The sequence below is a fragment of the Phyllobates terribilis genome, unplaced genomic scaffold, assembly GCF_046119375.1.
Source record: "Phyllobates terribilis strain yellow unplaced genomic scaffold, ASM4611937v1 Scaffold_211__1_contigs__length_3443825, whole genome shotgun sequence".
NCBI classification, from domain to species: Eukaryota; Metazoa; Chordata; class Amphibia; order Anura; family Dendrobatidae; genus Phyllobates; species Phyllobates terribilis.
In genome coordinates this window covers 3,127,008-3,151,445 of record NW_027362971.1, presented here as the reverse complement: position 1 = coordinate 3,151,445, position 24,438 = coordinate 3,127,008, and the positions used below count along the sequence as shown (strand labels likewise).

Below are 24,438 nucleotides of genomic sequence, written 5' to 3'. Positions count from 1 at the left end.
AATTTACTGAAGGGCAGGTATATCGCATAGAAATATACTGAACCCGTCGAAAGACTACCTAGGCCGGGTTCACGCCACGGTTTAGACACACGTCCATGGCTCCTGTTTGAAGACCTAGAAACTGGGATTTACAGGATCTGTTGATGGGGCCATTGACTTTAAGTCACTTTGTGCTCTATCTGACCTCATTTTAGGCAGCTCCTACCTTTTTCCACGAAGCAAAAAAAACACAGTAGACCACATTTTTGTGTCCGCTTGTAAAAGTGATGAAAATGAGGTCAAACTGAGCACAAAGCGACTCTCGTCTTCTTAACTAGAAAGTCAATGGCCCCATCCGTGTGTTCTACGCATGAACTGTGATACGTACAGAGGTCATTACTCAGAGGTAGAGAACAGTGACCATCACAGATTGCGAATGGTGGATCAGTTGTTACCTACATATAGGTGTCACCTGTCATTGTAATCCTGCCTGTGATGATAATGAGACTACTGAAAAGTTATCTTTACCATACAAGAATTATCACCCCTTTATGGAGCTCAGTGGCTAGTGTGAAAACTACAAGACTTCAGAATATTTTTTTATATATAAGTTTTACTAGAGCTTGTAGCTCAGCACACTAAAGCTCCCATTAATCTGTAATATGAAGGTTGTGAGTTCAAGACCTGAGTAGACACTAAAAAAAAAAAAAAGTTAAGGAAAAGTGTCTTGCTCGGTTGGGACTGTCTCGCTAGGTCAAAGGAGCTTCCCTTGTTGTCCTGTGACAGACTTTTCTTTAACGTACCACAGGAGGATAACCTTTGTTCTTCCAGTGAGGTTGGTGTGGTTTATCAAGCTGTTAATTATTAAAGCGGAGCTATTTAATTATCTTAGATCTTCATCTACACGGGTGTTAACATCTAGTCTTTTTTTTCTCATCTATCATTACTCCTTCCCAAGCTATTAGAAACTGTAGCCAATTAATTCAAGATCGGAACCGGTCAGTGAGCATTAATTAAAATGAATTATAATGTGAGTCTTAAGAAACTCTGATAAATTCATTACGACCTGGATACTTCATGTACATATTGCTTTAAACCAGGGCAATGAAGTAGCATAGAAAGGTGAACAGATCCCAATTAAGAAACCCAACGCATTGAATATTCTCATGTTGGGTCATACATCATACAGTGCACAAGGGTTATGATTAGTGTTGAGTGATACCTTCCGATATCAGGAAATATCGTATCGGATTGGATCGGGCCGATACCCAAAAAGTATCGGATATCGCCGATTCCGATACCGGAACCCAATGCAAGTCAATGGGACACAAATATCGGAATGAAAATAAACCCTTTCTTTCCTTGTAGGTTAATTCTACATGAAGTAAAACAACTAAGAATAATGTAGAATGACATGAAAAGCCGGCAATTCAGCAGCGGCATTCACCGGTACCCGACAATTTACAACAGAAAGAATAGAGCATCACACATAGATTAGATAGATAGAAACATGTCAGTCACATATATATGAAGTACAGTGACAGTGTTGCTTACTGTACTTGTCATTTAGTGTAAAGGATTTATTAAAAAAAAATATTAGTGTTTTCGTGCACCGTCTCTTTAAAAAAGCCGGCCGGCAATTCAGCATCTGTACCCGACAATTTATAACAGACAGAATAGAGCTTCACACATAGATTAGATAGATATAAACATGTCAGTCACATATATATGAAGTACTGTGACAGTGTTGCTTACTGTACTTGTCATTTAGTGTAAAGGATTTATTTAAAAAAATAATAGTGTTTTCATGCACCGTCTCTTTAAGAAAGCCGGCCGGCAATTCAGCATCTGTACCCGACAATTTAGAATAGAAAGAATAGAGAATCACACATAGATTAGATAGATAGAAACATGTCAGTCACATATATAATAAGTACAGTGACAGTGTTGATTACTGTACTTGTCATTTAGTGTTAAAATAAAGGATTTATTTAAAAAAAAATTGGCGTGGGGTTCCCCTTAATTTTAGGCTCTAGCGGAGGTTAAGCAGACGGCTGGGGCAAATGTTTGAAGCCTGGGAAGGGGGTAATACCCACGGAGCTTCCCAGGCTACTAATATCAGCCCCCAGCTGAATACCTAGCCTTTACTAGCTATTAAAATGGGGGAACCCCCCCAAAAAAATAACGTGGGGTCCCCCCTAATTTAATAGCTAGCACAGGCTAGGCAGACAGCTGGGGGCTGATATTAATAGCCCAGGAAGGGTGCCATGAATATTGGCCCCCTCCCAGGCTAGAAACACCAGCCGTCATCCGCCCCAGAAATGGCGCATCCATAGGATGCACCAATTCTGGCACTTAGCCTCGCTCTTCCACGCTGCCCTGGTGCGGTGGCAGGGGGTAATAGGGTTGGGGTTGATGTCAGCTTATAATGCCAGCTGACATCAAGCCCAGGTTAGTAATGGAGAGGCGTCTATAAGACACCCCCATTACTAACCCCATAGTCAAAGTTAAAGAAAAACACAAACACCCAGAATAAAGTCCTTTAATTGAAATAAAGACACAATCCTTTATTGTTCTAAATTAAACCATACTTACCATCACGCCCATTCCAGCTGAAGCCAACGATCTCCTGCAATAAAAGTAAAATAATAAAGCAACCTCATCCTTACCTTTCCATGGTTCCCAGGACAGCTTCAGCTCTGCTACATCGAGATGACAGGCTGGACCGCAGCAGAACGCTGCCATCCAGCCTGTCATCCCGCAGACACTGAGAAGCGCAGGCATGCTTGCGCTCCTCAGTGTCTCTCTGTGACGTCATCCAGATGAGCCGAGTTCATGTCCAATGAACTCAGCTCACCTCATGCACGTCACTGACAGCGTGGGAAAATTCTCACGCTTTAGTGCTGAGTGCAGGAGAATTTTCCCACGCTGTCAGTGACGTACATGAGGTGAGCTGAGTTCATTGGACATGACCTCGGCTCATCTGGATGCCGTCACAGCCAGACACTGAGGAGTGGAAGTATGCCTGCGCTTCTCAGTGTCTGCGGGATGACAGGATGGATGGCAGCGTTCTGCTGCGGTCCAGCCTGTCATCTCGATGTAGCAGAGCTGAAGCTGTCGTGGGAGCCATGGAAAGGTAAGGATGATGTTGCTTTATTATTTTACTTTTATTGCAGGAGATCGTTGGCTTCAGCTGGAATGGGCGTGATGGTAAGTATGGTTTAATTTAGAACAATAAAGAATTGTGTGTTTATTTCAATTAAAGGACTTTTTTCTGGGTGTTGTGTTTTTTTAAATACTTTACTAGAAATTCATGGTGGTCATGTCTAATATTGGCGTGACCCCATGAATTTCGGGCTTAGGGCCAGCTGATAATGCCAAGCTGGCCTTAACCCCTTTATTACCCAGTGAGCCACCGCACCAGGGCCCTGGATGAGTTGGGTACAGCGCCAGAAGATGGCGCTTCTATGAACGCGCCATTTTCTGGGGCGGCTGCGGACTGCAATTTGCAGCGGGGGTGGCCCAGAAAGCTTGGGCCTCCCTGCGCTGCGGATTCCAGCCCCCAGCTGCCTAGTTGTATCTGGCTGGGCACAAAAATAGGGCGAAGCCCCACGCATTTTTTTTTTAAATTATTTCATGAAATTCATGGAATAATTAAGAAAAAAAGGGCTTCCCTATATTGTTGTGTCCAACCAGGTACAAATAGGCAGCTGGTGGTTGGGGGCAGCCCGTTCCTGCCTGCTGTACCTGACTGGACACAAATATAGGGCGAAGCCCCACATAATTTTTTTTTAATTATTTCATGAATTTCCTGAAATAATTAAAAAAAAATTGACGTGGGGCTTTGCACTATATTTGGGTCCAGCTAGGTACAGCAGGCAGGAACGGGCTGCCCCCAACCACCAGCTGCCTATTTGTACCTGGTTGGACACAACAATATAGGGAAGCCCTTTTTTTCTTAATTATTCCATGAATTTCATGAAATAATTAAAAAAAACAAAACGTGGAGCTTCTCCCTATTTTTGTGTCCAGCCAGGTACAACTAGGCAGCTGGGGGATGGAATCTGCAGCGCAGGGAGGCCCAAGCTTTCTGCCCCCCGCTGAAAATTGCAGTCCGCAGCCACCCCGGAAAATGGCGCGTTCATAGAAGCTGGATGCTGTACCTGGCTGGCATACAAAAATATGGCGAAGCCCACGTCAAAAGTTTTGGGAAAAATTAATTAAAAAATAAATAATAATTTAGGGACTGCATCTTTATTAACTCCTCAAATGTCATTTAGTGTTAAAATAATGGATTTATTTAAAAAAAAAATGGCGTGGGATCCCCCATAATTTTAGTCTCTAGCGGAGGTTAAGCAGACGGCTGGGGCAGATGTTTGAAGCCTGGGAAGGGGGTAAAACCCACGGAGCTTCCCAGGCTACTAATATCAGCCCCCAGCTGAATACCTAGCCTTTACTAGCTATTAAAATGGGGGACCCCCCCAAAAAAAATGACGTGGGGTCCCCCCTATTTTAATAGCTAGCAAAGGCTAGGCAGACAGCTGGGGGCTGATATTAATAGCCCAGGAAGGGTGCCATGAATATTGGCCCCCTCCCAGGCTAGAAACACCAGTCGTCAGCCGCCCCAGAAATGGCGCATCCATAGGATGCGCCAACTCTGGCACTTAGCCTCGCTCTTCCACGCTGCCCTGGTGCGGTGGCAGGGGGTAATAGTGGTGGGGTTCATGTCAGCGCCAGCTGCCATGAAGCCCAGGTTAGTAATGATGGGCGTCTATAAGACACCCCCACTACTAACCTACAAAGTGTTAAAAAGAAAAAACACACACTACACCCAGAAAAAAATAATTTATTTGAAATAAAACACACAATTTTATTTAATTCTTAGTTTACTAAAAATAATAGTTACCTGTCCACGTTCCTGCGCTGATCTCCCATGCACAGCTGTCACATCTGGAGATGGTGACAGCTGTGCATGGCTGCTGTAAGCTCACGCTGCCGGGAACACGTCCGCTCCCGGCAGCGGGAGCCACTGACTGAGGTCACCGGAGTGCATTCAGTCAGCGCAGCTCCGGAGACCTCCTTTACGGCACTGCTGTACCGTGGGAATTTCTCACTATACAGCAGGGCCGTAAAGCAGCTAACCGGAGCAGCGCTGCCTGAACTCCGGCGAACCCTTACGGCCCCGTCATTCTAGCGGCGGCAGCGGTTCAGAGCGGTCACATTCTATGTGGCTGCTCTGAACTGGAGATCTTCGTGGGACACTCGTGGACTACTACGGAGGGGTAAGGATAAGGTTGTGGTTTATTATTTTATATTTTATTACAGGAGATCGATGGCTTCGGGGAATTAGGTGTCTTGGTGAGTATAGGTGTAGTTTTTTATTTTTTACTTTATTTTAGGTGGCGATCGGCGGGGACAGGTAATGTATAAACTAATTTATTGTAGGCAACCACTGGCCACCAATGACATGTATTTAACATTTATTGGGGACACAGTAGGGCAATTTAAATAGCAGGATCAGTCTGATGGGAACTACTGCTCCCATCGAGCTGATCCTGCTGGCAGGAGTGGACGGGGGACAGACATAGGCCGATGGGAGTAGTAGTGTCACATCGGCCTATGTCTGCCTGCACGCACACACACCGCACACACCCGCACACATTGCACAGACACCCCGCACACATCGCACAGACACCGCGCACACCCGCACAAACATCGCGCACACACCCTAATCATGACGGGTCTGGGAGGTGAGGCTGACCTGTGCGGCCGTGGGAAAGTTCATGTGAGTTCTTGCAGTCAAGCATGAACTCACATGAACCCTCTGAGGGCAACGCGGCGACTTCAAATGAACAGCTGATCGGCATCACCTGATACCTCAGCTGTTCATTTGAAATAACCGGCGGGAAAGCGCAGCACAGAACGGGAAAGCCGGCGGTGAAGTCTTTTCACTGCCGGCTTCCCCGCCCGGGTCCTTCACTCCCCGCTCCTTGGAGCTGCGCTCCCCGCCCGGTCCTAACTTACGATCGGGATGGGAGGAGGCGAGGGGAGCGGAGGATCGGGGTGGGAGGCTGCGGGGAAGCAGTATGGGGCTGTGTGATTGTTTAAAAGCCGGCGGCTTTATACCGCCCGCCGGCTTTTAAACAATCAGGAGAATTCTCCCCCGCTGGGATGGCATTCTGATGACAGGCTGGATCGCGCTGCCATCCAACTTGTCATCCTTCACAGACACTACAGAGCGCAGGCATTATGGGAACTTCCGATTCCGGTATCCGATATTGTAAAAGTATCGGAATTAAGTATCGGAATTCCGATACCGCGAATATCGGCCGATACCCGATATTACAGTATCGGAATGCTCAACACTAGTTATGATCTATTAATAATCAAGGTAAAGTAACCAGATTTCATTCATTACTATCTTAGCACAGAACCAGTTCAAATTAGTAATGATAAAAAAAAAGAAAACACTTTGATTTCACAAGATAAGACTGTAAAACATGCAAAGCCGACAAACAGCGGACTACCGGATGAGGTCTACCTGCCGATAAACCCATGTACTGATGTGACAGTGATGTCGATACAACAGACTACTACATAGGGTGGAAAATTAGGGACCTGCAGCCAATGATAAATGATCACAGACACATCGGTGTACACATTATTACTTTAGTCATTACTGTTTCGAATTGTAAAATCTCCTTTCTGTATTTCGGCACGGAAGAAAGGATTTTTTGGTACTCACCATAAAATCTCTTCCTTGTAGACTTCATTGGGGGATACACAAACTATACTCTGCCCTCTCTTAAGGGTTGATCGTAGCTTCTGTATCTCCCAATAAAGGGCCAGAGAAATGGACTTTATACGGCAAGATGGTCAGGACCTCCTAAAATGTCTCCTAGACCTTTTGAAATGGCACATTTTGACCACAACAAATGATAGTTGGCTGGTTCAGTGAAACGAGCGACTGACTGTCCCACCTGAGGAAATTTCGTAATCAGTCAAAAACACTGGTCGGGCGTGTTGGATTTTTTTTTCCCAATATCGATCGATGCAGTCAGCCAGTGATGTGTTTGAGGTCGTTGTACCATCGTTTGTTGGCCCATCTCGTGATGTGTGTGGGGGACTTTAGCCTATAATCTGTACGAGGCACTTAGCAAAAATGTGTCAACACTCTCAATATAAAGGGTACCTGACAGCTGATACATACTGTCCGAACCATGTGCATCCTGTATCTGACACTGGCTGCATGATTTCAGCCATGTATGTTGGACTCTGAAACAAAGCGGTGCTTCAGTGGAACCATACTTTAAAAGAAGGCCACGCTGCATGGGAGACAAAGTCGCCAGGAGGGTCCCCAGCAGCTTCTATGGTCTCAAGCTGATCTTGAGGGGGCGTGTCTCACGGGATCCTGAGGGGGCATGTCTCACGGGATCCTGAGGGGGCGTGTCTCACGGGATCCTGAGGGGGCGTGTCTCACGGGATCCTGAGGGGGCGTGTCTCACGGGATCCTGAGGGGGCGTGTCTCACGGGATCCTGAGGGGGCGTGTCTCACGGGATCATGAGGGGGCGTGTCTCACGGGATCCTGAGGGGGCGTGTCTCACGGGATCCTGAGGGGGCGTGTCTCACGGGATCCTGAAGGAGCGTGTCTCACGGGATCCTGAGGGGGCGTGTCTCACGGGATCCTGAGGGGGCGTGTCTCACGGTGGCTCTGTGAGCCACACCCCCTTGTAAAGGCCAAAAATATTAGTACTATATAAAAAGATCCATATTCCTGGAACCATATGGCAGATTTTAAAAAAAACAAAAACAAAAACTGGATTACTCAGGACAGCAGCTGGGTAAAAGAAGACAAAGAACTGGCCACTACTGACTTGGTGACAGGTCCATTTTAAGTAACATATAATGTATCATAAAAAGAACTAGGTCTAATATAATCAAACTGTTCTGCTCAAAATCTAGAATTAATGCCGTTCCGCTATACATCATTCCCCGCCTCGGGCTTCATTGCTAATCAGAGCTCTCGAAAAATATATTTAGTTGGAGAATTGCAGTCCCATGTAAGCCATAAGATATTGTACAAAAGGTATGATTAAATTACCATGATATGTATGTCAGCGACATTTAGTAATGCCGGTATTGGTAAAAAGTAATGACATAGACAATAGTCTCCTGTGTGCGGGGAAACCTGGTATCCACTTTGCATCGCTGTCTATCAAGCAGTAATATCTGTCACATAAAACCATGTACTTTCATTATAATAGCCTTTTCTGTAGATTTATTAGCCATTGCAGCGCACATATATGAGACATAACCTGACAAATTATTACCTTGATAACGTCTCCAAGAAGTTTGTTGGCTTCAGCATATGCCTTCTTCACCTCCTTGAACTTGTTCCCCAGACCCATGCTGTGAGCCTGGAAATGAAGGTTGGTGTATTGGCCTCCAGGGATCTCATTCTCATAGACATCCGCGTTTCCAGATTTCATGGTTGCCGTACAGTCAAAGGCAGCGTAAAGGCCTCTAGCTACTTCCCAATACTCACTATAGTCAAACACTTTCTCCAGCTGGATTCCTGAGGAGAGTAATGGAAAATAATGGAAAACTCCTTTTAAAAGGGCATGTCCAGGACTAGTGAATTGTCTAGACACTGTCCCATTCTTCTCCTTGATCTGTATCTAGTATTGCCCCATTATATGACAATGTTCTTTAAACATTTCTCCAAAAAGGGCAAAAACATATACTTAGCCTCGTTGTACCCAAGTCAATGCATGGTCTCGTTACAAAGCTTTCCACAGATATATCTCCTATATCTCATACACGTCTACCCCACTGCCGATGCTTTATATTATGCCAACAATCTTCTACATAGTCTGAAAATTCAATTCCCATCTCCAGGACTTCTCTCGTGCTGCACCAGTTCTCTGGAATGCGCTACCCCAAGCTAATAGGTTAATTCCGGACATCCACGGTAGAAGCACAACTAAAGGCATCTTTTTGGACAGAAATGGTCTGCACTTTAATTTCCATTATTCCTTAAAAAGTCATCAGATCACTGAACAATATCCCCAACTCTCCTTTTACTCTAAAGGCTCCCAAACGCATTAAATCAGTATCAGCTGAAAGATCATTCAAGCAACAAGTCTCTCTCCCGACTCCCCTTTATACAAAAGAGTGTTCTTCTTGGCCGAGAGTTCCTACACTGTGAATGACAGAGCCGCTGATTGAGTCATCTGGCAGCGGCTTATCTCCACCGAGAACAGAAGGATCAGTGGTTGGAATTCAACAGACCGGATCCTTCTCTTCCCCGACAATCTACTACGGGAGGGTCCAGCACTGAGTCTTGGCCACTGCTCCTGGTGTCTGTTATTGATTAAAGCGCTGCAGTCATGTCGACAACGCTGCAGCCAATCAGTGAGTGCAGTAGCTCCCCCCGACTTGTTGGCATGAGATGCTTAGAGCTGCTGAGTTCAATGATGGGCTGCAGTGCTATTGACGAGACATCAGTGCTGCAGAAAATAACAGTGAGCAGTTGTGGATATTTAACCCTGGATCTGGGCAAGGTGAGTAAAGCCAGATTTTCTTATTTTTTATTCTTTTTAAACAAACTGTAGCCGGAGGACAGGGGTTTTCTGAAGCGGGAAAACCTCTTTATTAGACTCGTCACTGTGCACACACAAATCCTACCTGAGTGACTGATTAAAGGGATTCTGTCAGCAGGTTTCTGCTACTTAATCTGAGAGCAAAATGTAGGGACAGAAACCCTGATTCCAGGGATGTGTCACTTATTAGGCTGTGTGCTGTAGTTTCAATACAATCAGTGTTTTATTAGCAGGAGATTATCACTGCAGGACTAAGTGTCATGTGCATGCCAGTCAGGCTAATCTGTGTAACCTCGCCCCCATCACTGATTGGCAGCTTCCTCAGTGTACACAGGAAGCTGCCAATCAGGGGTGTGGGCGGAGTTATACACAGCTCAGCATTCTAATCACTGATACATCTGCAGCAGAGAAAACAGGGATTCTATCCAAACTGCATCAAGCAGCCCAGTAAGTGATACATCACTGGAATCAGGCTCTCTGTCCCTATAACAAAGCAACAGATTAGCTTTAATGCATCTTTTTGTGTACAACCCTATTTAGTATAATGTTACCTTTTATCATTTGGTTCACCCCAATTCTTCATAGGTTTTTGTTTTTTTTAAATGCTAATGCAACGTCAGATTAACTACGATCAAATGATAAGTCAACGTAAAGCTAAAACTTCCGTGTTATACCTACATATATCATTCACAGAGGACTGCCGCTCGAGCAGAAATCGACCTATACTGCAAACTTGGAGGTGGCACAAAAGGGGTGAGCTGTAACGTAACCGAACAACAGCCTGCCCGACGTGCCAGCGCCAGGCTTTTTAAACAGGGTCCAATGCCAGCTGCTAATCACTGCTTAAGAGGCAGCACTCCCAGGGCACATGTAACACTTGCAATTTGTTGCTTTTAAAGCCCAGACAGCTTGCCAAAGCGAATGCCAGCGAGAACACAGGGGGGACGTTAATACACAGCCACCATAAAGGGGATTCTCTACATACGTAAAGGATAACACTTTAAAGGATCTGTACCAGAAGTGCCTTCATTAATATGAGCGGAAAATAACCTGCTATGGAAATCTGCAGAATAAAGGAGTCATTGCTACGGTAGCTTTCACCATCTGACCAGAATCAGAGTTTTTGGGTTTTTTTTCAGACCAATGGTAAAAATAGAAGAAAAAAAAAAGGGAAATTCATTAATACTATATATTGTATTTATAATTTTGTTATTTTGGTCGAATGAAATGGTAAAAGAACATGGGCATCTTCTGCTTGTATATAAGGGAATTTATTTGTCTCCTGCAGTTACTGAGAAGCTATGTATGTACATGTATACAGCAGCTAGAAGTATTACATTATTAATGTCATTATCTAGTCAGATGAAAAAATAAATTAACGTGGACATTTTTAGCTCGTCTAGTATAGTTTTTTTGCCATATAATCTGAAAGCAGCATGATGTAGGGGCAGAGACCCTGATTCCAGCCATGTGTCACTTACTGGGCTGCTTGTTACAGTTTTGATAGAATCTCTGTTTTCTCTGCTGTAGATGCTGAGCTTTGTGTAACTCCGCCCACACCACTGATTGGCAGAAAACTGCCTATCAGTGGTGGGGGCGTGGTTATACAGATTAGCTGGACTGTTGTGAACGTGACACCTAGTCCTGCGAGATAATATGTTGCTGATAAAACACTTATAGTACCAAAACTACAGAGAGCTGCTGAGCAAGTGACATATCCTTGGAATCAGGCTCTCGGCCTCTACATTATGCTGTTCTCAGATTAAATGGCAAAAACCTGCTGATACATTCCCTTTAAGGAACTGCCTCTTCTCGCAGTAACACACTGACACCAGTATGCAGCAGGCAGTAGGGATCTTGCTACTGTAATGAATACAGTGGATCATTGTATTCTTTTCTATCTTGCAAAATGGACCAGGATTTTCCTTTCTCTTGCTGTTTTTGGCTAACAGAAGGGCCATCTCATAGTTATAATATTCATGTAGCATTGTGAGTCGAAACATGATCCCCAATAAAGATTTTTTGTTTTTCAAGAAATCAACAATTCTAAAGAATTAAAGAGAGCAAATCGGCTAAAAGTGTCCAAATTGTCAGTTATGTGGGGTTCGATTACAGGAATACCTCGCTATGGAATATAAGGGGTTCTGAATTCTACATATTTATGCCGTATTTTATTGTAAATCGGTGGACACACGGATATTCGACAATTGGGCTTTTTTTACCTGTGTCTAGGTCTGTGCCCTTTGTACATGCCACCATAGCCCCCATACTGGGCTGAGAAGTCATCCCCGACATGGAGTCAATCGCTACATCCACAATGTCCGCTCCGGCTTGTGCACATGCCAGCATGGAAGCCACCCCGGCACCAGCTGTGTCATGGGTGTGCACGTGAATTGGGACGTCTGGAAATTTGTCTCTGAGAGCTCGAATTAGCAAATCCGAAGCTTTTGGCTTCAACAATCCCGCCATGTCCTAGAAGTCAGAAAAGCAGACTATGACGCAAAGGGGTACAATCCGTTTGAGTTACATCTTTTCTTCTACATTTAAAAATATATACTAGACATCTAGTTACATAGGTGGATAAAAGACTCCTGTCCGTCAAGGTCAACCTTTCTCCACCAGCTATACATTCTCTATCACTAGATTATGTATAGCCCCCGTTAGTTGTGAGAAAATCATTCAGCCCTTTAATAAATGATGATAAAGTATCTTCCGTGACTACTTCTTGTGGCCGGCATTCCACAGTCTGACTGCTCTAACTGTAAAGAACCCTTTCCTGTTGAGCTGCCGGAATCACCCTTGGAAGGAATAAATCATGTGTTCGTCCTTTGTATTGACCACACATGCATTTATACATATAAATGGGATTGCCCCTGAGGTGTCTTTTTTCTAAGCTAAACCAGCCCAACTTTCCTAAACTCCATCTCTTGTAATAATCTTGTTGCCCGCCTTTGAACTGAGTAACTTTCCAGTATCCTTTATAAAATGGATAAAAGTGAATCCCATATTCTAGATGTGACCTTACAAGTGGTCTATAGAGGTGTAACAATATCTTAGGCTGAATGAATTTTAGCTCTCTTTTTATACACCCTAAAATCACATTAGCTTTTGCTGCTGCCGTCTGACATTGAGTACTGCTGCTCAGCTTACGTGTAACCAGAATACACAAGTCCTTCTCCTGCTCTGTAATTCTGAGTATATTTCCATTCAATACATATATGTAGCAATAGATTACAAGTAGACTTTGGGCACAATCTCCCATTGTCACGCTGTGGAACACCGGTAGGAAACGTATCACTATTAAATAGGAGCTCAACTTTTCACACATAAAAGTTATTACATTCCCTCAAAATTCTCTATACGGTACCTTGATGCACAAGATGTGTGTTCCAGCTTTGATAAGCTCCTCAGCCAGATTTACATAGTAATCCAATGTGTACTTGGTGCGAGTGGGGTCCGCCACATCCCCAGTGTACGAGATGGCAGCTTCCACCACACCACCTGCTTGGCCTGCTGCTTCCATGCCCAAAATCATATTAGGCAGATAATTCAATGAATCAAACACCCTGAAGATATCCATTCCATTCTCCTTTGCCACTTCGCAAAACCTGGAAAAAACAATTAAACCTTTGTTCTTGGAAATGCACTAAACCTATAGTCTCAATGATGGGTTCTGCAGGATTAAGGTGCCTCACTTTGGTGGGTCTTGCAGAGACTGGCATGAAAACTCCAAAAGTTGCAAAAGTTTGGAACTTTTCAAAGTGTTTTACGCCAGAAATCTGGCAAAAACACTAATGGCTCAAGGCCCAAGTTCTCATAAAAAATGATTAAATTGCAGCTTATCCAGTAACGTGAACTTTTAATGTAGGAACAGATCAGTCTGAGGCATCTGCTGGATGTAGAAGATTTATTTAGGCTATGTTCACATTGTGTTTTAGGATAATGTCAGTGGCTCCGTCTGTGCTTATGCCTGAAGCCCTGAAAAATGGGATTCGGATGTTTGTGCCGAAGTATGGAAGTGCGGAGTGAGATGACAAGACTACGTTCACATTGTGTTTTAGGCTACTGTTAGTGGTCTCCATCGGGGCTTGCTTCTGAAGTCCTGAAAAATAGGATTTGGACAGCTGCGCCGATGGGGCCGTTGATGGATCATTTGCAGCTGTATCCGCCTATTTGAAGCTGGCACCAAAACTTGGTCAACAGCTCTTTGGTGCTCACTTTAGATAGGCGGATACAGCCAAAAATGATCAGTCAACGGACCCATCGGAGCAGACGTCCAAATCCCATTTTCCAGGTCTTCAAAAGCAAGCCCCGAATGGAGCCACTGACAGTAGCCTAAAACACAATGTGAACAAAGTCTTACTTGTCATCTTACTCCACACTTCTTGGGATATGACGAGTTGAAAGGCAAAGTTAAAGGAGGACACATCTGTAATATATTCTTTTACCAGGAAACTTACTTAAAAACTGCATTATCGGGGTAGTTGGTATAACCCACAGCATTTGCACCCCGGAGAAGCATCTGGAAGGGGATGTTAGGGATGAGCTCCCTTAGCTCTTGCAATCTCCTCCAAGGGCACTCATAAAGGAACCGCATGGCGACGTCAAAAGTTGCTCCTGTAACCAGAAAAAAGACAATGTTCGATGTTCCACCATACGGTGTACAGAGCCTAGGACAAATATGACCAGTTACCCAACATTTTCAATGCCCAGCTCTAATAACTCTATCCATTATCGCATCAGTGTATTTTTTTTTACTCCGAAACACTGCTGCATTTCAGAGAAAACAAACTTTCAAAGGTTGGCCATCATGGACAATGCATCTCCGAAGACTAGCCCAAGAGGCCAGTCCTAGATGGCTTCTCTCCGCCCAGCTCTAGTTGACTGACAGGCCTCTCCCTATGTGTGTATACTGAGATATCGGAGTCTAAGGAAGCCTGGAGAAGCTGCAGGAGACCAGCCTCTTAGACTAGTCATCCAAGATACAGCCCTCAGTCTGCTTTTCAAAGGATGTCTCCTGTGAAATGTAGCAGCATTGCAGAGTAAAACGATTGCAATAATGCAGCTGCTACCTGATTCATACTGCCGTTTTTTCAGGCAGCATGAAGCTTAAGACAGCTTTCACTTAAGTAATTTTTTTTGTCATGGTGTTACAATACTGGTGTAGCACTGCTGGAATCCAGTGGCTGAAGGAGCCCAAGCAGAACAGCAAGCGGTAGTAGAAGTTCTTGGAGTTGGCAAAGGAGTTGTAGGAAACAATCCGTAGATAGGTGAGAACAGTCTGGGTAAGACAGTCCAGGAGCTGAAAACTGGAATGAGACTAAACACCTAGACACAATACTCAAGCAATGAGTGAGAGATCCATGCGGCTTTAACTAGGCCCAAACAGGAAACAGGATGGATTCCACAGATTCAGAATATGCCATCATAGTAAAGGGCAATTGCAAAAGACAGCAGCAGCCTCCAGTGGTAAGGAGTGGAATTGCAGCAAAATTATTAAGGTGAACAATAGCAGCCACTAGTGGTCAAACTGTAGAAAAACAATAGGAATTCTGAAAAATGACTTTTTTCCTTTTTTTAATGTGGACAGATTCAACAAATTCATCAAAACGACACAGTGCTTGATTAATTAGGCGCATATGCAAAGATTTTTTTATAGCTTTTTTGCCCCTTTTTTGAGTAAAATGTCACATGCCCCCTTCAGTAAGCTTTAAAATGTCACCTCAATCTTCAACTGCACCAAAAAAATGATTAAGACAGATTTTGTACTTTACTATGGTAATAGATTACAACTTCTAAAATGTAGTGACATTTTGGAAAATCTCCAATGAGGAATTAACTGAAAACATCTGGATATTTAACAGGAAGCCTAAAACTTTGAGCATTAAAAATGGGTAAAAAAAACCCTAAATTTACAACCTAAAATATGCAAAAACAATGATGATGAATTGGGGCCAAATAGTTTCTCTTCAAGCACAGCAGTGCCATCAATTTGCCGCAAACCCACAACAAAATCTGCATTTGAACTTTTTTTTGGCCTGATTTTTTCTTTTTTTTTTTTTTTTTTTTTTTTTTAAAAGACCAAAATTTTCTTGGCAGAGCAAGTAGTCCATCCAATATAAGAGAATGTGTCAGCAGGTTTTGATATGAAATCCGAAAACAGCATGATTTGGGCCAGAGGCCCTGATTCCAGCAATGTGTCACTTATTACGCTGTGTTTTGTGGTTTCAATAAAATCAGTGTTTTATCAGCAGGAGATTATCACTACAAGACTAGGTGTGTCGTGCTTCCTGGTCCAACCACTCCCCCACCACTGATTGGCAGCTTTCTGTCAATGTACACATAAAGCTGCCAATTAGTGGTGTGGGCGGAGTTATACACAGCTCAACATTCCGAGCTGAGAAAACTGTGATTCTATCACAGTTGTTGCACATCGCTGGAATCAAGGGCTCTGTCCCAACATCATGCTGTTGTCAGATTACATAGCAAAATCCTCATGACAGATTCCCCTTAAGGTCTATCTAATACAAGCATGGGGAATGGAATCGTAATTCCCAGTCTACTTTTATTTCACAGATTTAGGAATCATAGCGGACCTTACCTCCCCAATTTTCCAAACTGAACAGATTATTAAAATTGTGCGAGACAAACGGAGAGATCTTCTTAAGGTCGTGAGTACGAACGCGTGTAGCAAGTAGTGACTGGTGGGCATCTCGAAAAGTGGTGTCCATGAGCAGAAGTCCACGGTGTTTGCGGATGGCCTTTGCGAAACCCTCTGGACCATCACGAAGAAGGATATCCCGGAACCCCGGAGGTGGCTCACCTTAAATAGGGGAAAAAAAGGAAAGACAATCCTGAAAATTGAATATTCCCAAAATATCAGCAATAATCTAATGACTCTTCCAATTTACTGGCAAGGTATACAACCAATTTAATTTTAATGCAAGGTTTAAGGGAGGAGCTTTAAAAGCTTTGTCACGGGGAACACTGCTCTGGCCAAAGAACTATCCGTAGCTAATTTCTATGATAGAATCAAGGTCTTTGTCTACTGACCCAGCAGGATATCACTTTTCATATTAATCTTATAAGGTTCTAAAAATGAACGGTAGTTCATAATACTTACTCATTGGGATTTGAGGAATGGCGGGATCTATGGTCGATGGCTTGGCTTTAACGGGAATGGGAGTGGTTGGTCCATTTACCATCACGTGACCTGCAAAAGGCGTTTGTTCAACATCATCAGTCGTTGCCCTCATTTCACTTACCAATTTTCCATCGACCCGGTCTGCATTTAATATGTTCATTACAACAAGTGTGACCCGTATATACGTCGCTCCTCTCACCTAGGTAGTGAAGGAGCTTCTGTGCTCGGTTCTGCACAGGTCGCAGGTTGAAGAGATCAGGATTTTCATCAATAAATTGGGTGTCCACTGTTCCGTGCAGGAATTGATGATTATTCAAGACATTTTGCAAGAAGGGAATATTAGTCTATAGAAAAACATACAAAAAAAAATCCTCAAGAGAATTAAAGAAAACATGAAAAAAATACAAGAAAAATAGAAATGAGTAAAAGTGAGAAATTCACTGTACCCTAAACCCAGATCTTCAAAATATACCTGTCATTTCAGGTGACTTTTTCGGTCTTGTTTCATGAGAAATAACACTATTTCTGGTCATTATGCAACTTGTACTCTGCCTTTTTCACCTTTGTTGCTGCTCTCTCTCATTTTTCAGTTGTTTCTGAGCTAGTGGGTGGAGACTAAATGCTTTGCTGTCTCTCGTACACAGCACAGAGACACGAGGGATTCCTGCTCTCGTCTCTATATAACACATGTTAAGAAGCAGCAGCAGGATGCAAGGCATTATACAGCAGTAATGAGCAGTGTACCTGTGAATCCAGCATTGGAAATAACTCTTACTGGAAAGCAGTAGCACGATCTGTCTGTGTCTCTCTCACTGTGCTCTTCCTACCTTCTCCTCCTTACCTTCTCTATAGACTTCAGCTGTAATCTGATCCCTCAGTGTCCTGAATAAGACAGTTTTTAGAGGTTTTCAACGATAAATGTTAAGTTCAGGAGATGAGCGAGGAGAAAAAGTGGCTCATAAGTGGACAAAGAAGTATATTTCTCTGAAAAGATATATTACAAAGTTTCTGATATGCACTTGTACAATTGGTTCATGCAGTTTGTTATATTGACATACTATCGATTTATGAAAAGTTTGTTGAAATGACAGACTATTTAAACTCTCACCTCTATCATCTACAAAAAAATTTAAGCAGCTGTATTTAGCTATGTTGTTATAGGGGTTGTCCAGTACTTTTATACTGATCGCCTATCATTAGGATAGGTTATCAATATCAAATTGGAGGGGGTGCAACACCGGGATGCGATTAGTTGCCACGGCCAATACTTCACTTTCAACCCTTATTCAAATAGGGTGATATCTACAGTTTCCGGTTGCCGTCACTATGCACTTGACACAGCAGTGCTGTTCAGCAACGCAACTGGTCACATCCGCAAGCCATTGGCACCGGAAACAGCTGATCAACGGGGTGTGCCATGTGTGCTGCACCCCCACCGATCTGATATTTATGACCTATCGTAAAAATAAGATCTAAGGATATATGGAACTCCTATTAGGCGAAGGAGGCTTAAGAAGGTGTTCCATATGCAATAGAAAAAAATTGAGGAAACGATAATCTTCATTTAGGAGTGCCATGTACTTTATATTTTTTGTCTCAGATATTGTGAGGCAATCCAACAAAAAATTGCAACGTTTCGGTCTTATTCTTGCATCTTCATCAGACACGAATTGCTTTTGGTCAAATAGGGGATATAACAAAATGAGAAGCCTTACCTCACTAAGGTCGCCTTTCTATAATGCTTCTCCTCTAGTTAGATCCCGTATTTCACTAATGGAAATTCGTATTTGATGAAAGTCCAAGGACCGAAACAGTAGAATTTTTGTATTGGATCGCCTTACAACTTTTCAGTCCTATACTTGGACCTTCATCAGACACGAATTGCCATTAGTGAAATAGGAGATCTACCCAAAAGAGAAGTGTCATCCATTGTGACGAAGGTCGTCTTTCTATAATGTTTCTCCTCTGGCTATATCCCCTATTTGACCAATGGCAATTAGTGTCTGGTGAAGGCCCAAGTATAGGACCGAAACATTACAATTTTTTGTTGGACTGCCTTATAAATAAAATCTGAGAAAAAGATCATCTTCATTTTGGAGTGCACATATTTTTTGTCTCCGATTTTATTGCAAGGCAATCCAACAAAAAATTGTAACGTTTCAGTCTTATGCTTGCACCTTCATCAGACACGAATTGTCATTGGTCAAATAGGGGACATAACGAAATAGGGGATATAACAAAATGAGAAGCCTTACCTCACTAAGGTCGCCTTTCTATAATGCTTCTCAACTAGTTATATTCCCTATTCGACCAATGCCAGTTCGTGTCTGATGAAGGCCCAAGTATAGGACCGAAACGTTACAAATAAAATCTGAGAAAAAGATCACCTTGATTTTGGAGTGCCAAGCACTCTATCTTTTATCGGATTGCCTTACAATAAAATTCAACGTTTAAGTCTTATTCTTGCACCTTCATCAGACACGAATTGCCAAATAGGGGATATAACAAAATGAGAAACCTTACCTCACTAATGCTGCCTTTCTAAAATGCTTCTCCTCTGGTTATATCCCCTACTTCACCCATGGCAATTCGTGTATGATGAAGATCCCAGTATTGGACCGAAACGGTAGAATGTTTTGTTGGATTGCCTTACAACGTTTCAGTCCTATGCTTGGACCCTCATCAGTCATTAATTGCCATGCGTGAACTAGGGGATATAACCAGAGGAGAAACCTCACCCATTCTGCTTAAGGTTGCCTTTGTATAATGTTTCTCCTCTGACTATGGTAGAAAAATTTTAGGGGAGACAGTTGACCAATTTGAACGATAACAAAATATCAGGTTGCACAGCCAATGGCAATTTGTATTGAAACAAAATTCAAACAGCACTCAATATATAGCCAGGTTGAGAACATATCTTGAAACATTTCAATGCTCTCCCACAATCAATGAATTAGATAGACAAGTGGCATACTCCAAAACATATTGAATTACCAAGACACGGAGTAACACTAAAGCCAATATAAAGTAAGATAAAATCACAGTTTATTGGAAACAATTAAAAACAACTAAGAAATATATATGCCATACATAGCATGTTAGGTTATATTTAAGGAAAGAAATATGGTAGACAAATGCAAGGAAGCAACAGAATCTCATATGGAGTGGGAAAAAGGCACCAGAAAAACAGGAGATGGAGATAAATAGTAAAGAAATCATCAATTTGATCACATACCATCCATAAAATACAAATCAATCACAGTCCCCATCACCAGATCAAAAAGGTAAAACATATACCATAGTGTGTCAGTATATTAAAGCTTCCCTATAATAAGCTCTGATCGTGTCCTTCCTACCGCCCCTGACGCGCGTTTCGTGTATATCGCTTTCTCAAAGGGGTGTAACTCACACTCAGCGTGACACACTATGGTACAGGTTTAACCTTTTTATCTGGTGATGGGGACTGTGATTGATTTGGATTTCATGGATGGTATGTGATCAAATTGATGACTTCTTTACTATTTGTCTCCATCTCCTGTTTTTCTGGTGTCTTTTTCCCACTCCATATGAGATTGGGTTGCTTCCTAGCATTTGTCTACCAGATTTCTTTCCTTAAATATAACCTAAAATGCTATGTATGGCATATATATTTCTTTGTTGTTTTTAATGGTTTCCAATAAACTGTGATTTTATCTTACTTTATAGTGGCTTTAATGTTACTCAGAGTGTTGATAATTCAATGGCAATTTGCGTCTGATGAAGGCCCAGGTAAAGGACCGAAATGTTGCCTTACAAATAAAATCTGAGGAGAAAAAAATCATCTTCATTTTGGAGTGCCAAGGACTATTTTTTTCTATCCTAAAAATAGACCATCTATAGAACAGTAGTGGACAACCCCTTTAAAAGCTATGACTAAAAAAGGCCGTTTTAACAGATTAAAACAATTTGGTTGTACACCCCTAAGGGCAGGGCCCACTAATGCAGGGTCCACTTATGCTGATGATGAAATATCACAAAAGTTTGCAATGAGACTTATCAGAAAACTTATGCGCGGCCCCCATTAAGCTCCAAGTGCTCCAAGATTGCCATCTGACAGTAATACACCAGAGATTACACAAGGAAGACCATTTTTTCGGGGCACAATTTAACAGTTCCTTGCAGACATTTCTGTTCTGCGACAAGAGCTTACCAAATGCATTTTCATTAGATTTAGCAGAATATTATCTGAGAGGAAAATATGGTGTGAAAGAACAAGGGCAAGAAAGGATGAGAAAAAAAAAATAAACTTGATAGAAGATTGAGACCGGCACACACAGGATGACGCCAATGTCCCATTTCTTTGACTCCAGGGAGCTTGCTTACAGAATCGCTGTGGTCGCTCAAAGACCTGCTAATTAGAGCCGCAATGATTAGAGCGGGGCTGCAAACGTGGGGGCAGCGCGAGAGAAAAGGGTCCTAGAAAATCAGGCTTATGCCGGAAGACGGGCAGCAGTAACGGAGATTTCGGGTGTAAATTGTGCTTATGATGGCATGTTGTCACTCACGGATGACGAACGCGGAGCAGGATTCCAGGATTTGTGCAGGAAATCAAAGCAGATCCACTGACTCAAGTCATACTAACATGGATATTAAATGTGCATGTCTTCTGCTTGATAAGCAATTAGCAGAAGACTTCTTGGGAGACTGCAGTAAATTCCACTACCCCGCTCCATCACACAAACTCACAGGGGGCACGGTATGGGCGACCGGCGAGCAAAGTCCTCACACTGGAGAGCCGGTATTCACCAGTTAGTCAGTTACCATACCTTCCCTGACTATGATAATGCTGTGCGGAGGTCAAAAATGCTATTATATAAGAGTAGGAAAACCACCGGTGACCACTTCTATGTGAAGACCCTGGATCCAAAAAAACTGGTACCTCACTTTTTTTTTTTTTTTTAATAATTTTGTGCAGCAGGGAAGATATGAAACTTTTGACAATCACTTTATTAGTGGATTTGTCTTCACCCCTGTAAAAAAAATAATGCATGCAAGTGGCTTGGAAATCCAGGATTTTCTACGGTCCGTTTCCCTGCATTGATATTAGAACATACTCATTTGGAGTACAGATGATGGCAGTGATCAGTCAGCACCTGTCTCCTCCTCTGAGTGTTGTGATTATCAGAACAATCTCCTACCTCCAGCTTATCTCCAAAGTTAGTGAGACTTGACCCATCACTGCCATCATCTGTACTCCAAACTCTGGGGATAAGGCTGAAGCAGGGGAATGCTGTGATAAGCACAACATTCAAAAGATTAGAAAGGTGCCGTCCCTATCACTGCAATCATCTGTACTCCAAATGAGTACATTCTGATATCAGTGCAGCTAAGGGTATGCAATAGACTGGGGAAAAAGCGGGGTTTGGAAGCCACTGATATGAATTTTTTACAATGAATAATGACAAATCCCTAATAAAGTGATTTGCAAAGTTTCATAACTTTTCATGCTGGACAAATTTATAAAAATAAACTCACGGTGTAAATTTTTGCATTACAAGTTTAAAAAAATGTGGGAAACAGGATGTAAAAATAACATAACTATGGAAAACAGCACTTGTCACTGGTGGTTTCGAGCATACAGTATGGTCAATAATGAGGATTATAAAGTCAAATGGTGGGGAAACGACCCAAAGTCCTCTTAATATCATTGGTGTAAAGGGCATAGTCACCTTCACAGCTTATGTATTTTTATTTCTCCAACGCATAAAAAAAAAAAAAAAAAGAAAACGCAATTTTGCAAATAGGCTGTTAAAAATATCCTACCAGTATTCATTATTCAGTGTATTCATTGGAAAGCCTTTTAAATGCTCCTAGACTGTGCGGTTTTTCTGGTGTTAGGTTTCCGGCCAATGATGGCTTGCGCTGGGATAAAATAAGAAAATTGGATATTACTTACCCTTCCCAAGTCCAGTACTGCCTCCCCGCTGCTGCTCTAGTTTACTGGCTGCTGGTGTAACGGCACAACTACAGAAGACATCACCCATGCAGCCAATCACTGAGCTCAGTAACCCGTGCGGTCTGCATCAGCAGAAAGAGACTAGAACAGTGTCATAGAGTCCTTAGCCCCTCTGTGCCATCATTCGTTCTGTGCATTTGAACTGAGTCTCACCACAGCAGGCACAATCACATCACTATACTGCACCTGCTGCGTGGAGCCTCAGTCCACTCAATGCACAGACCAAATCATCACTCTGTAGGAACGGGGGTAAGGTAAGTTGTATTTTGTTTTTTAAATTTTGTCAGTCATTGCGTTTTTGAGAGTACTTTTGGCATCATTCTGTGTGGGGACCATCATGCTGTTTGGGGGACTGTGGGGGCAATCATACTGTGTGGGTGACAACTTTGGGGACATCATATCATGTTGTGGGGAATATGAGGGGGGATGGTTGTGGGAGCATCAGACCATGGTGGTGAAATGTGGGGAGCTTTGGAGGCCATCATACTGTTTGTGATGGAATGTACTGTGAGGGCATTACACGGTGTGTGGGGGAAATGTACTGTGGGATCATACTGTGTGTGATGGAATGTACTGTGAGGGCATTACACGGTGTGTGGGGGAAATGTACTGTGGGATCATACTGTGTGTGATGGAATGTACTGTGAGGGCATTACACGGTGTGTGGGGGAAATGTACTGTGGGATCATACTGTGTGTGATGGAATGTACTGTGAGGGCATTACAAGGTGTGTGGTGGAATGTACTGTGGGATCATACTGTGTGTGAGGGAATGTACTGTGGGATCATACTGTGTGTGGTGGAATGTACTGTGGGATCATACTGTGTGTGAGGGAATGTACTGTGGGATCATACTGTGTGTGAGGGAATGTACTGTGGGATCATACTGTGTGTGAGGGAATGTACTGTGGGATCATACTGTGTGTGATGGAATGTACTGTGGGATCATACTGTGTGTGATGGAATGTACTGTGGGATCATACTGTGTGTGAGGGAATGTACTGTGGGATCATACTGTGTGTGATGGAATGTACTGTGAGGGCATTACATGGTGTGTGATGGAATGTACTGTGGGATCATACTGTGTGTGATGGAATGTACTGTGGGATCATACTGTGTGTGAGGGAATGTACTGTGGGATCATACTGTGTGTGAGGGAATGTACTGTGGGATCATACTGTGTGTGATGGAATGTACTGTGGGATCATACTGTGTGTGATGGAATGTACTGTGGGATCATACTGTGTGTGAGGGAATGTACTGTGGGATCATACTGTGTGTGATGGAATGTACTGTGAGGGCATTACATGGTGTGTGATGGAATGTACTGTGGGATCATACTGTGTGTGATGGAATGTACTGTGGGATCATACTGTGTGTGAGGGAATGTACTGTGGGATCATACTGTGTGTGAGGGAATGTACTGTGGGATCATACTGTGTGTGAGGGAATGTACTGTGGGATCATACTGTGTGTGATGGAATGTACTGTGAGGGCATCACACGGTGTGTGGTGGAATGTACTGTGGGATCATACTGTGTGTGGTGGAATGTACTGTGAGGGCATCACATGGTGTGTGGTGGAATGTACTGTGGGATCATACTGTGTGTGAGGGAATGTACTGTGGGATCATACTGTGTGTGAGGGAATGTACTGTGGGATCATACTGTGTGTGATGGAATGTACTGTGGGATCATACTGTGTGTGATGGAATGTAC

General features: G+C 43.0%; 1 protein-coding gene across 2 annotated transcripts in view; it reads right to left on the bottom strand.

Moving 5' to 3' along the window:
* PC (pyruvate carboxylase) overlaps positions 1-24,438 on the bottom strand; it is a 416,466-nt gene that overhangs the window by 9,160 nt on the left and 382,868 nt on the right. For both annotated transcript variants that reach the window (XM_073665354.1, XM_073665355.1), the window contains exons 11-17: positions 16,926-17,070; positions 16,706-16,795; positions 16,184-16,405; positions 14,043-14,199; positions 12,950-13,190; positions 11,805-12,054; positions 8,311-8,555 (exon numbers count right to left, since the gene is read on the bottom strand). In XM_073665354.1, the coding sequence (XP_073521455.1) occupies positions 8,311-8,555; positions 11,805-12,054; positions 12,950-13,190; positions 14,043-14,199; positions 16,184-16,405; positions 16,706-16,795; positions 16,926-17,070 (1,350 nt within the window). The remainder of the gene's footprint in view (positions 1-8,310; positions 8,556-11,804; positions 12,055-12,949; positions 13,191-14,042; positions 14,200-16,183; positions 16,406-16,705; positions 16,796-16,925; positions 17,071-24,438) is intronic.